Below are 14,425 nucleotides of genomic sequence, written 5' to 3'. Positions count from 1 at the left end.
ATTTCCCCCCCATGTGTTTCACGTTTCTTCTTCATCACTGCTGTTGTAATAAAAAATCCTTCATAAAAGCTACTGCATTACGCTCTTCAACAAATTATCTTTCCATCAGTATATAATTTTATGGCATAACTCAGTGCTTTCTTTCTTAAAAAAATGTTTAGGGGTACTCTTGTTTTGGCTCAAGAAAATCACCACCAGGGAAAAATAAATACAGTTCAAATCGGGGGAAATAAAGACAGTGAATTTCTTGTCCCATTAAATTCGCAAAATGTTTAGGGGTATGCGTCCCTCTGTGTCCCCACAGGGGGGAAAAAGCACAAGTATTACTCCAAAACTAAGTGGTGTTAATGAGCCATCAAACCTCGGAAATACAGTGGTACCTCTGGTTGTGAACGGGATCCGTTCCGGAGGCCCGTTCGCAACATGAAAAGAGCACAACTCGCAGCATCACGTCTGCGCATGTGCTGGTTGCGATTCGCCGCTTCTGCGCATGCGCGTGACGTCATTTTGAACATCTGCGCATGCATGAGCGGTGAAACCCGGAAGTAACCCTTTCCAGTACTTCCGGGTTGCCGCGGGACATAACCTGAAAGAACATAACATGAAGCAGACATAACATGAGGTATGACTGTACATTTTTTCCAGAAGGTTTCACAATTTTGGCCACTAGTGTACACTGGAGGGTGTACTAAGAGCCTCCCTCTATCCAATTTTTAATATGAGATAATAATGATTGTCTGCGTGTGCACATACAAATATGAATACAGTGGTACCCCGCAAGACGAATGCCTCGGAAGACGAAAAACCCGCTAGACGAAAGGGTTTTTCGTTTTCTGAGGTGCTTCGCAAGACAGATTTTTCTAAGGGCTTGCTTCGCTAGACGAAACGGCCCTGCCTCTCCTGTCATGGCGACGGTCACTGCACGCACGCTCGCTTCCCCGCTCCTCCGGCTCCCTCCCACCTTCCGGCCGACCTTCCGACCTTCTGGCTGCCTCGCGCCGCTGCCCACCGCCCTCACGCGCTCCCCTCAGGAGCCGTTGCCGCCAGCAGCCAGCATTGCAGCCGGAGTCGCGCTCCTGAGCCCCGCCGCCCTCCAGCAGCCGCGTCGTGCGGTGTCCACAAGGCGCGGGTGAGTCCAAGGACCGGCTGCGGCAGCTGCCCTGCTTCTCCCCACCCCTCCCCGCCGTGGTGCTTCGCAAGACGAAAAAACTCGCTCTACGAAAAAACTTGCGGAACGAATTAATTTTGTCTTGCGAGGCACCACTGTAAATAAATAAACCTATCCAGATGGGCAGGGCATTATTATTATTATTATTATTATTTTGCCATTTCTTTGGCTGCTGTTTGATTGCACGGAATGAATTTCTCTTGTCGGCTTCCGCAAGAAAGCCCAGCGAACATGTAAACCCCTTCTTCGGTTGCTTACTGACCTGGGAGTTAAGCCATGCTGAACTCAAGGCGGCTTACTCCCGAGTAGGAAAAACAGACTGGCAGGAGGCCCTGGCGCATCAAAATTCTGCTCAGCCTCTCATTCACTCACCAGGCCCTAGTGCCACCCCCGGCACGGAAGCTACGGCTCTGCTGGGGCGACGGCACACGTGACCACAGAGAGGGCTCTGAGTGCCCTTTCTGGCAAGCGTGCCATAAGTTCACCACCACTGGGCTATGGGGTCCTGGATTTCGGTTGCCAGCTGGCAAAGTGATAAAAATATACCTAGAAAAAGGAGCGTTGGAAGTTGCACCCTACGGAGCCTGTAATAAATGATAATACAGTGGTGCCCCGCAAGACGAATGCCTCGCAAGACGGAAAACCCGCTAGACAAAAGGGTTTTCCGTTTTGGAGGTGCTTCGCAGGACAAATTTCTCTATGGGCTTGCTTCGCAAGACGAAAATGTCTTGCGATTCTTGCAATTTTTTTCCGCTCCCCACCCCCTTTTTCTAAGGCACTAAGCTGCTAATAGCCTTTTAGCAGCTAATCCGCTAATCCCTTAAGCCTTTAATAGCCGCTAATAGCCGCTAAACCGCTAATAGCGCTAATCCGCTAATGGGCTTGCTTCGCAAGACGAAAAAACCGCTAGACGAAGAGACTCACGGAATGGATTCTTTTCGTCTTGCGAGGCACCACTGTAATTTTAATATTTATATGCCACCCATCTGACCGGGTCGGCCAAGCCACTCTGGGCTGCTCACAACAAAACACACTAAAACATCAACCATTAAAATCTCCTCTGAACAGCGCCGCCTTCTGATGTCTTCCAAACGTCAAATCATTGTTTAATCAGGACTCGGGAGTCCCTCGCTCCCACCTGCCTGCTCCCTGTCTCCCAGAAATCATACTTCTGTCTTGTCAGGATTCAACCTCAATCCACTGACTGCCAGCCATCCTCCAAGCGTCACCGGCAACCCATCGGAACATCGGTCGTGGGGCAGGAATGGGGCAGGATTTTGTATTTGAAGTCGAATTGCTCCAATCGGAATGCTCTGAAACGGTGTGGGAACTGGTATCTTTCAAAACCCCGGACAAACCACCGCTCCAAAATTAAAGCTTTAAAAATGCACCTATTAGGAGAAGCAGTGCAAAAAAACGAATCTGAGGAGTGCAGTCGCTGACAAGGAAGTTAAAGGTAAAGGAACCCCTGACTGTTAAGTCCAGCTGCGGACGACTCTGGGATTGTGGCGCTCATCTCGCTTTATTGGCCGAGGGAGCCGGCGTACAGCTTCCGGGTCATGTGGCCAGCATGACTAAGCCACTTCTGGCAAACCAGAGCAGCGCACGGAAACACCGTTTACCTTCCCGCCAGAGTGGTACCTATTTATCTACTTGCACTTTGACATGCTTTTGTGTTTTTTTAAAAAATAATATTTATTAGAAGTTTAAAAAATTACAGAAAAAAATAAATAAAAATAAAAGAAAAAAATTAAACAATACAAATCAATACATTACAAACATAAAAAGAGAACAAAAAGCACAATACCTCAAAACACAAACAAAAACAAAAACAATTAAAAACACATCCAATATTTATCATTATCTTTCATTAACTTATTTCCTCGACCTCACACCTCCCTTTTTTGTGTTCTAGTTATTAGCAATATCAGCAAATCCTTTCCATCTTTCACTGCTTTCTGTCAATTAATTATCTTAATTTATTTTAATAGCGGTACTTATTTATCTACTTGCACTTTAACATGCTTTTGAACTGCTAGGTTGGCAGGAGCCGGGACAGAGCAACGGGAGCTCACCACCGTTGTGGGGATTCGAACCGCCGACGTTCTGATCGGCAAGCCCTAGGCTCAGTGGTTTAGACCACAGCGCCACCCGCATTGTTACACACCAGCAAAATCAGGGGGGGCTTACTTCTGAGTAAAGAGCATGGGGTGAAGAGGCTTAGTGATGAGCCTATTTATTATTATTATTATTATTATTACTACTACTACTATTTCAAATGAGGAGAGGAGAGCCCAGGTTATCTCCCTGAAGCACCTTCCAAGCAAGGGAACCTGAACTCCAGAACTATTTTTTGCATTCCAGAAGAGGTGGAAAACAAGCCTTTTGGACCCTGAACTTTGCCCCTCTGGCTCGCCCGCTCCAGGCTCAGGTGCAATGCAATTAAGCACCCATTGTCCATGAAGGCAGGTCCAGCATTAACAGCAAGACATCAAAGCGTGACAGGCAGCCAGACAGGAACCCCATTCCTAAAAGCATGTCTTCAGAGACAGAACTCCGATCCAGATGTTGTAAACAGAACTCAGATCCAGATGTTGCAAACAGCCAACCTGCAGTGGCGTGCGGCAGCAAGAGCATTAATATCACCCAGGGCAACCGAGTAACTCCTTTTTTTATAATCTTTATTAATTTAAATTACACACACATACAAAGAATTTACAGTCTCATACTACAAAAAGAAAATTAAAGAAAAAACAATTAAGAAACAAGAAAAGAAGAAAATACAGGGAAAAAAGAAAGAAGAAAAAGCAAATTTACATACATAAAAAACACCTTAATCTTCCTAATTAATACTTAATTAAACCGATGAACTCTTATTGTTCCCTGGGTGATAACAAGGTCTTCAGGTTTTATTTTTATTTAGTGATGGATTAGCAGGGAGGAAGTCAGAGAATCCGCTGGGCTGCGGTTTTGGATTCTGTTTTGGGAGCTGGATGTGTGTGTGTGTTGTCATGGTGGACTCCTGTATCTAAATCATTTACACTCCCAGCAAAGGCCAACCCGCAGTGGCGTAGCGTGGGGGGTGCAGGGGGGGCCGGCCGCACCGGGCGCAACATCAGGGGGGGCGTGCTCGCACTCGCAGCTCTCTGCCCCTACCTGGCTCACTCACTCTCTCTCACTGCAGTGCTGGCTGTGCGAATCCGATCCGAGCCGCCGGGTCGCCGCCCACTGTGGAGGGGAGGGTGCCAGGCGTGCGGTGCGGTGCGGAGAGAGAGCGAGGGACTATCTGGGGGAGGGACAGTGCAGCGGGGGGGGGGCGCAAATTACTTGCCTTGCCCCGGGTGCTGACAACCCACGCTACGCCACTGCCAACCCGTGCCTGAGCTCTAGGAGGTCAGGTTTCAGGCGGGAAAGATGGGAAGATGTGATAGGGAGCCGACATGCCGGCACTGACTAGTCATCTTGACACCGATACCAGGGAAGATCCCAGAACGGATAATTAAACAGATAATTGGTCGGTGAGCAATCAGGAAAGGATGCCGGGAGCATGGGTTTCTCAAAAACAAGTCATGCCAGATGAATCTCGTTTCTGTTATTGATAATTACAGGTTTCGCGGATCATAGGGATACTGTGGACATAAGTGTACCTTGATTTCAGTTAGGCTTCTGACAAAGTACCCCATAATATTTTTGCAGAGAAGCTGGTAAAATGTGAACTGGACGAGATAACCGCTAGATGGATTGGTAGCTGGTTGACTGACAGAACCCAAAGACTGCTCATGAACGGTTCTCCATCATCCTGGGGAAAAGTGACAATGGCGGCATGCCACAGGGGTCTGTCCTGGGCCCTTAGATGTCTTTATAAACATCTTGGATGAAGGCATTGAGGGGATGCTCATCAACTAAGCAGGTGGTACCAAACTGGGAGGGGTAGCCAATGTCACTGAAGACAGAATTGGGTTTCGATATGGCCTTGACAGATTGGAGAACTGGGCTCAAGCTAACAAAATGGATTTCAACGGGGACAAATGTTAAGATTCTGCACTTAGGCAGGAAGAACCAGCTGCACAAATGTAAGATGGCGGACACCTGGCTTGCCAGTACAGTGGATGCTTGGGCTGTGAACGTGATCCGTGCAGGAGGCACGTTTGTAACCCGCAGCATTCGCAACTCACAGTGCTGCATTTGCACATGCACGGGTTGCGATTCAGCGCTTCTGCACATGCGCAAAGCGCGATTTAGTGCTTCTGCGCATGTGTAACCGCCCAAACCCGGAAATAACCCGTTCCGGTACTTCCGGGTTTCCGCAGGTCCGTAACCCAAAAAAAATGCAACCTGAAGCGTCTGTAACCCAAGGTCTGACTGTAGTACAAGTGAAAAGGATCTAGGGGTTTTAATAGACCACAAGCTGAACATGAGTCAATAGTGTGATGCAGCAGCAAAAAAAGCTAATGCTATTCTAGGCTGCATCAACAGAAGTCGAGTGTCCCAATCAAGGGAAGAAATAATCCCACTCTATTCTGCCTTGGTCAGACCTCACCTGGAGTCCTGTGTCCAGTTCTGGGAGCCACAATTTGAGAAGGAGATTGAGAAGCTGGAAGGTTCGCAGAGGAGGGCAACCAAGATGATCAAGGGCCTTATGAGGAACGGTTGAGGGAGTTGGGTATGTTTAGCCTGGTAGAGACTGAGAAAACATATGATAGCCATCTTCTGATATCTACAGGACTGTCACATGGAAGATGGAGCAAGCTTGTTTTCTCCTCTTTGGACCTAGACCAATGGCTTCAAGTTACAAGAAATGAAATTGTGAGGTTTGGGCGTTGAGTTGAGAGTTGAGGTTTGGGAGTTGAAGAAGGAAGATGGAGATTTAGGTGTGGGTTGGTAGAGTTGCATTGTGAGAGGAATTGTTAGGTGGAATCAGATAGTTAGTTGGAATAATCAGTTTGGAGTTGTTAGGAGCTAAGAATAAGAAACTGCCAAGTAAAATTAACCGTAACCACAAGCTTGTTCCTCCATTTTAAAATAAACTTGATTATTTATGTTAACAACTGACTGGACTCCGTGTGTCCCTGTGAGATACAGGGTGGTGGCAGCGGAAAAAGCAATCGCAGTGGCAGCACAGGGTCAACAGACCGTCCGGGGGCCCTGTGTGTGATCACCACAAACTTCAGGAGGAACCTTCTGACAGTAAGAGCTGTTCAACCGTGGAGCGGACTTCCTTTAAAGGTGACAGTGGGCTCTCCTTCCTTGGAGGTTTTTAAACAGAGGTCAGATGGCCATCTGTCAAGTATGACCTAACTGAGATTCCTGTATTGCAGGGGGCTGGACTAGACGACTCTCTGGGTCCCTTCGAATTCTTCAATTCTATGGTTCCAGCCCTCATAGCTCTACACAGAAGTCAAACTTAAACAGGAACATAGCAAGCCACCTTCTTCCAAGTGAGATGATTGGGCCCATCTAGCTCAGTACTGTCTACACTGGCAGGCAGCAGCTCTCCAGGGTTTTCAGACACGGAGCGTCTCCCAGCCCTGCCTGGAGTTTTCAGGGTTTGGAACTGGAAAAAGCAGGTGTTCTACCGGTAAGCAAACGCCAGCCCTTCTCTGCAACATAGGGATCGTGTACCAGCTCAGACTAGGATTACCAGACGTCCCCGGATTCACAAAGAAGAAGAGGAGTTTGGATTTGATATCCCGCTTTATCACTACCCAAAGGAGTCTCAAAGCGGCTAACATTCTCCTTTCCCTTCCTCCCCCACAACAAACACTCTGTGAGGTGAGTGGGGCTGAGAGACTTCAGAGAAGTGTGACTGGCCCAAGGTCACCCAGCAGCTGCATGTGGAGGAGTGGGGAAGCGAACCCGGTTCACCAGATTACGAGTCTACCGCTCTTAACAACTACACCACACTGGTTCAAAATCTGTCCCCGGATTTTAATTGATGTCCCTGGATTTATGCCTGGGGACTTCTGGGGAGGCAACATGGCGGGTGCCGTGGCAGCGAGCAGCCCCGGAGGTCCCGGCCACGTCAAAGTCCCAGCCAGCCAATCTGCTGGCTGGGGGCACTATTTAAACTGAGGCGTGAGCCAGAGAGCTTCCTTCTGGCTCGCTTCCTTGATCAACACTCGCCCCGAAATCGCGCAGAGCCGCCCGCAGCAGAAGAGCATGTGGAGCTCTTCTGCTGTGGGCTCTGCACACTCGAGTTGGGGGGCGGCAAGCGAGGCGCTGAGGCGGTGAAGAAGAGGAGGAGAAGCGTAGAAAAGAACTGTTCTACATTGCGAGACAGAGAGAGAGAAGGAGCCTTGTGTGTGTGTTTTAATGTGTGTTTTCCCAAGACCAGCGAGCGCCTTTACTCAATCTTTCTTCCCCCCCCCCAACCGCTTTTTTGGGGGGCATTTGTGTGTTTGTAGATGGGCCTAGGACTTGCCGATCAGAAGATCGGAGGTTCGAATCTCCGCGACGGGGTGAGCTCCCATTGCTCGGTCCCGGCTCCTGCCAACCTAGCAGTTTGAAAGCAGCTCAAAGTGCAAGTAGATAAATAGGTACCACTCTGGCGGGAAGGTAAACGGTGTTTCCGTGCGCTGCTCTGGTTCGCTAGAAGCGGCTTAGTCATGCTGGCCACATGACCCAGAAGCTGTATGCCGGCTCCCTCGGCCAATAAAGCGAGATGAGCGCCGCAACCCCAGAGTTGGTCACGACTGGACCTAATGGTCAGGGGTCCCTTTACCTTTACCTTAGATGGGCTTATCTGCCTGCCTTGTGTGGAGATGCACACCCAACAACTTTGGGGTTCCCCCCCCAAAAAGGTCAAGAACTCTGGGCAACCCTTTCCTAAAATAATAAAGCATGAACTTTTTAAAAAGTGTCCCTAGATTCCTTGAAAAATATCTGGTAAGCATAGCTCAGACGACTTCTTCTAGCTTAGCATTGTTGACACTGACTGGCAGTGGCTCTTCAGGGCTTATTTCAGGGTGGGGGTCCTCTCCCCAGCCCTGACTGGGCTGAATCTGGGCCCTTCTGCACGCAAGACAGATGTCCTATCCCTAAGCTGCAGGTGCTTCGCCATCTACTGTTTTAACCGCCCTAAAACCAGCAAATATTTGTAACTTACAATCAGCATGAAGACCCCCAGGAGCTCTGCGAGGCACTGGCGAAGGAGGAGGCTGCGGAGACGGAGGCAGGCTTGCGCTTTGGCTAAGAAGCGGGTGTAAATCATCGCCAGCCGGGAGAGAAAGCTTTTCGAAGGCAGATCAGAAATACAGATGTGTGCGTAGCTGCATGGGAGCTGCTCTCGGGCTACCGGTTGATAATAACTAATTATTCTCAGAACTCGTTGCTTAAATGCCCGGGGAAGTTATGTAAGAAGGGAGAATGGCAGCGTGTAAATGAGAAAAAAGGGCATGGATCCCTCCGGCAGCAGCCTCTCCCCAGAGTTGGAATTATGACCCCTGTTGTCAGGAGCAAAAGGCGTGCTTGACCCATATGCTGCCAGTGCTGCTGGCACGGTGAAGCTGTGTCGGAGTTTCGCATGTGCCCTTGCAATAACGTAGGGAGAGAGCCAGCTGGATCAGGCCAGTAGCCGCCACCCTCCTTGGCCAGCATCCCTGTCCTCGCTAGACAAATGCCCCAGTGGCAAACCTGTAAGCAGGATTCGAACCCAGCAACTGGTTTCCAGCAACTGGGAGCTGGGCATGTTTAGCCTGGAGAAGAGGAGGCTAAGGGGTGATATGATAGCCATGTTCAAATATATAAAAGGATGTCACATGGAGGAGGGAGAAAGGTTGTTTTCTGCTGCTCCAGAGAAGCGGACACGGAGCAATGGATCCAAACTACAAGAAAGAAGATTCCACCTAAACATTAGGAAGAACTTCCTGACAGTAAGAGCTGTTTGACAGTGGAATTTGCTGCCCAGGAGTGTGGTGGAGTCTCCTTCTTTGGAGGTCTTTAAGCAGAGGCTTGACAACCATATGTCAGGAGTGCTGTGATGGTGTTTCCTGCTTGGCAGGGGGTTGGACTCGATGACCCTTGTGGTCTCTTCCAACTCTATGATTCTGTGATTCTGTATTCAGAAGTATCGCTGCCTCGAACGGTGGAGGAAGAGTGTGCTGGGCCCAGGGGTAACCCGTGAAACGCGGTCCAGGACCGGTCCAGAATAATAATAATAATAATAATAATAATAATAATAATAATAATAGTAATAATAAATTTTATTTATATCCCACCCTCCCCAGCCGAAGCCGGGCTCAGGGCGGCTAACAACAAGGTTATCCGAAGGTTCCCCTGGGAGTCAGTCCGATAGGGCCAAGGCGGGACACGAGGCAGGAAACCAGGCAAGGACAGGTACAGCGGTACCTCTGGATGCGAACAGGATTCGTTCCAGAGCCCCGTTTGCATCCAGAGCAGAATCCAGAGCACATCTGCACGTGCGCAGGTCGCAATTGGCCGCTTCTGCGCATCCACATGGCGTCATTTTGAGCGCCTGCGCGAGCGGCGAATCCCGGAAGTAGCGTGTTCCATTACTTCTGGGTTGCCATGGAGCGCAACCCAAAAACGCTCAACCTGAAGCAACTTTAATCCAAGGCATGACTGTACAGTGGTACCTCGGGTTACATACGCTTCAAGTTACAGACTCCGCTAACCCAGAAATAGTGCTTCAGGTTAAGAACTTTGCTTCAGGATGAGAACAGAAATCGTGCTCCGGTGGCACGGCAGCAGCAGGAGGCCCCCATTAGCTAAAGTGGTGCTTCAGGTTAAGAACAGTTTCAGGTTAGGTACGGACCTCTGGAACAAATTAAGTACTTAACCCGAGGTACCACTGTACAGGATCTCAGGCAGGATCTGGCATACAGCAATGTCGCTCCCACAACCTGGGGCGGGGTCCGACAGCCTTTTATCTTTGTCGGGGTAGCGGCCGGTCCTGATCCCCCGGCGACTCACCTCCCTGTCTCGCCCGAAGGTGAGCACTCCTCCTGCGAGTACTCAGGTCTCTCCTTCTCTCAGACCTCAGTCTCTGCAGCTCGGGAGACATCGGTGGGTTACTAGACCCAGAGGCCGCCTCAGCCTCCCCTGACCCAACTGGTAGTGGAGCAGCTGTAAGTGATGGCCCAGCTGAAGGCAACAAGATACTCCTCACATCTGGAGCCAGGGCAGGCTCAGGCCCCTGACTCAGCCCAGCTGGTGCTTGTTGCAGGGGAACCTGGGCAGACTGGGACTCTTCAGGATCAGGCCCCAGACTTGGTTCAGATGATGCCTGAGGCAAAAGATCCGGTGGAGACTGAGACTCCTCTGGTTCCGAGTCCAAGCCTGAGTCCCAAACCATCAGAAAGAGCACAGCAGCTGTCACTATAAGCCATGAAGACAGTCTCCATGAATTTGTCCAATCCTCTTTGAAAGCTATCTGGGTTAGTGGCCATCACTGCCTCTTGTGACAGTGAGTCCCACAGTTTAACAATTTTATCTCTTATCTGTATTGACTCTTCTAACAGTTTTTGACCTTTTAATGGTTTTATTGTACGGTTTTATGCTTTTATTGCAATAAACCACTTGGATGGGGTTTTTTTATGATATAGCAGTATACATTTTTATTGTTTTTTACATTCTAGTGTTATGAGAAGAGGAGAAAAACGTCTCTCTATCTACTTTCTCCATGCATGGTGTAATTTTGTTAACTTCTATCGTGTCATCGCTTACCTGCCCTTTCTCTAAACTATAAAGTCCCAAACTTTGCAACTTTTCCTCACGGGGACACCTCTCCATCCCCTTGATAAGGGGTCAGCAAACGTTTCCAGCAGGGGGCCGATCCACTGTCCCTCAGACCTTGTGGGGGGCCGGACTAGATTTTATTTATTTATTTATTTTTAACATATTTATTTTTATAAATATTTTATTGAGTTTTACATGAAGAAATGAAACAACAAAAAGTGAACAACAACAAGAACAGAAAAAATACAAAATCACACACACACAAAATAACTAAAATATCAAAGAAAAAAGACAAAAATAAAAACAGTTTTATCTTCATAATGTTTCTTGCATTAACTTATTTCTCCGACTTCCCCAGACCTCCCTTCCCTGTATTCCAAGTCATATATTCAACCAACAAATCCCTTCCCTCTGTATTTTATTTTTAACATTTTTTAATTTTCCAAAAATGACAGAAAAAGGGGAAAAAAGAAAACAGATCAGCAAACTTTTTCAGCCGGGGGCCGGTCCACTGTCCCTCAGACCTTGTGGGGAGCTGGACTATATTTTGAAAAAATAAATGAATGAACGAATTCCTATGCCCCACAAATAACCCAGAGATGCATTTTAAATAAAAGCACACATTCTACTCATGTAAAAACACACTGATTCCCAGACCGTCTGAGGGTCGGATTTAGAAAGTGATTGGGCCGGATCTGGCCCCCGGGCCTTAGTTTGCCTACCCATGCCCTTGATGGTTTTGCTTGCCCTTTCCTGAACCTGTCCTCAACTCTACAATATCCCTTTTTTTTGTGGTCCACTAAGGGAGCCACTTCAGGTGTGGTAGCGCACAAACTGCCCTATGTCCTGTGTACCCATTTCCCCCTTCTTGTGTACACAACACACAGACACACAAAGAACACGAAAACATAACCTGGCCCAGCCAGAAAGATGGGAACATCTCAGCCAGGGGCTTGGCGGTACAAACAAAATGGCCGCACTCCGGTCAAGGGGAATGTTGGTTGACAGATGGTTTCTTCGTGCCTTTTTCTTCCTAACTGAACATTTGCTTTCAGCTCAAGCTTTATATTACGCAGCGCAGGGAATCGTCTCCAACGGAGTTCTGCTTAAGAGTAGATCACGGAATATGCAGAAATGGCAAGACTGATAGCTCTGATAGAGATACAAATCCAGAATCTTTCAAGGAGGAGAGAAAACTTTTTCTAGTCTATTTTAAAAAATAATTTTCCACAAAGTCCACAACAGGATTTGAAGTTTAAGGCGGGAAATAGCAGAATATATCGAGAAACCTGTTACAGAGGATGAAACTGGAAGTGATGGGATTTAAGACACAATGGTACGCAACTGTGATTATAAACTTTGAGGATGAGCAGAAAGACAATTGTATTGTAGAATAAGGATTATAACCCTTGAGCGATCAAATGTAACTCTGAATTCTGAAATAAAAGAAAGAAGAAATCTTGGGGAGGGGGGAAGGGAGTGTAGACCCATGGGAATGATTTTGGCGTCGCAAACATTTTGTAAATATTATATTTAAAGAAACGGACACTAGGTGGAATATAAAGGTTTTATATTTGCAGTTTGCCTCTGGGCACTTCTGTAGGAGTTGTGTGGGCCAAGGACAAAGATGGCAGCCATCTTTTTTGGCTGGGAAAGGTTCCCCACGCCTACTGGCAGAGCTTGGAGGTAAATTGAGTCACTAATTAAAACCAAGTTTCCAAGGTCAGAAACATTAAAGAGCCCAAGAGGGTGATTAATGAGGGCAAAGGAAGAGGATCTGGCAAGAGAGACTGGTTTTGTGGGCGGGAACAGGTATCTTTAGACCAGGGATGGGGGAAATCTCAGGTCTGGAGGTCAGGTGTGGCTCTCCGTTTCTATCTGGTCCGACAGACTGTCCCTAGGCCCAGGGGGAGTCACAAGGGGGGTGTGGAGGGTGCGGTCCACCCTGGCTGTCATGCCTGGGAGGGGGTGACAAAATCCCCCTGGGCAGATTGGCGTGGTGGCGCTTGCACTCCCGGTGGGCGGATTTTCACAATTGGCACGATCGTCATAGTGAAAATCCGCCAACCGGTCATGCAAATATGCCCGGTGTGCGGTGCTGGCCGCCAGTGATGTACCCCCGCGGCGGTCAGCGCCACAAGCCGGGCATATTTGCACGATTGGCGAGCAGCGCTGGCACTCCCGGGAGGATTGTCCCGCCGCTGATGGCACCCCCAGGAGGATCGGTGCGCCCCCAGGTGCACGTCATGTTTGCCGCTCCAGGTGCCCAAGCGGTTTCCTCCAGCATTGCTAGGCCCCGCCCCCTCTTCTGAGGCCCCGCCCCTCTTCATAATAATAATAATAATAATAATAATAATTATTATTATTATTATTATTATTATTATTATTATTTATATCCCGCCCTCCCCAGCCGAAGCTGGGCTCAGGGCGGCTAACAACAATCAAAATAATCCAATGTTCTTCAGCCCTTCCTCGTGTGTTCTTGCCTGGCTGGAATTTGCCCTTGAAACCTGACCATGCCTCTTGCTTCCCTGGGTGGAGGAACGGAAAAGGGTGTAGCGAGTGTGTACCGAAAGCAGCCTACCAAGGTGAACTTTGAATTTTTGCTCCACCCTCCTTTGCCTCGGGCCTCGTCCACCACTGGTACGTGTCTCCTCCTGCCCCAGGTACAGAGCCTGAGAAGTGTTTGCTGGATCCAGCCAATGGCCCATCGAGTCCAATCAGCGGCCTGTAGGAAACCCTTAGGCAAGGCCTGAACAAAACTTTCCCCTCCTGCGGTTTTCAAAAACTGGTAGTCCGAAACTTTGCTGCTCCAACTGTGGAGACAGAGTGTAATCATTGGGGAAACCCAGCCAGATGGGCAGGGTATAAATAATAAATTATTATTATTATTATTATTGGTGGTAGTCACTGAGAGCCTCACCTTTCATGAATTTGTCCAGACTTTTCTTTCTTTCTTTCTTTCTTTCTTTCTTTCTTTCTTTCTTTCTTTCTCTTCCTTCCTGCCTTCTTTTTTTAAAAAAATATTTTTTATTAGGATTTATAAATAGACATACAAAGCTTAATATCAAACACCTTTTTTTGGGGGGGGGGAGTCAAAAACTAAAATATTGATCTAAATACAATAAGAACATAGAAAAAAAAGAGAGAAAGAAAAGCAGGAAAGACAGAGAGAAATACAGAAGACGAAATAGGTAAGAGATTTTTTAAAAGAGAGGAAAAAATAAAGTTCAGAAATTAAAGAACTTCCGACTCTTTGTCTGGCTGCTGTACATAAACAACATTCACTTCAGCCACTCCAGTTTAGCATCCTATAAAAGTCACGTTCTATAAACAAACATCATCTCCCATCCTCAAATTCCAGTCTCTTTTTTCATTGGGTTGTTGTTTTTCTTCCTTTTCAAATTTGAGGCAGAGCTCCTTCAGGCCTTATAAGAACAACCCTTTCAGAATGTGTGGCCTGAGTTTATTTTTTTCCTCTTCCCTCCCTGTCCCTTTCCCCTTGCGTGCCGTATACCTTCTAGGTTGTAAGCCTGCGGGTAGTGACTGTCTTGCTTTGAC

The 14,425-nt window shown here is 47.9% G+C and overlaps 1 protein-coding gene across 3 annotated transcripts in view; it reads right to left on the bottom strand.

Moving 5' to 3' along the window:
• Positions 1–8,586, bottom strand: part of AQP10 (aquaporin 10) — a 37,206-nt gene extending 28,620 nt beyond the window's left edge. For all 3 annotated transcript variants that reach the window (XR_014505772.1, XR_014505773.1, XM_083416769.1), the window contains exon 1: positions 8,274–8,586. Coding sequence is in view for 1 of the 3 variants with exons in the window: in XM_083416769.1 (XP_083272895.1) it covers positions 8,274–8,378 (105 nt within the window). In the remaining 2 variants the exon portion in view is untranslated. The remainder of the gene's footprint in view (positions 1–8,273) is intronic.
• Between the last annotated feature and the right edge of the window lie 5,839 nt (positions 8,587–14,425).

This window comes from Podarcis tiliguerta (genome assembly GCF_965153285.1).
Source record: "Podarcis tiliguerta genome assembly, chromosome: 16".
Lineage (NCBI taxonomy): Eukaryota > Metazoa > Chordata > Lepidosauria > Squamata > Lacertidae > Podarcis > Podarcis tiliguerta.
This window is presented reverse-complemented; position numbering and strand designations above follow the sequence as displayed.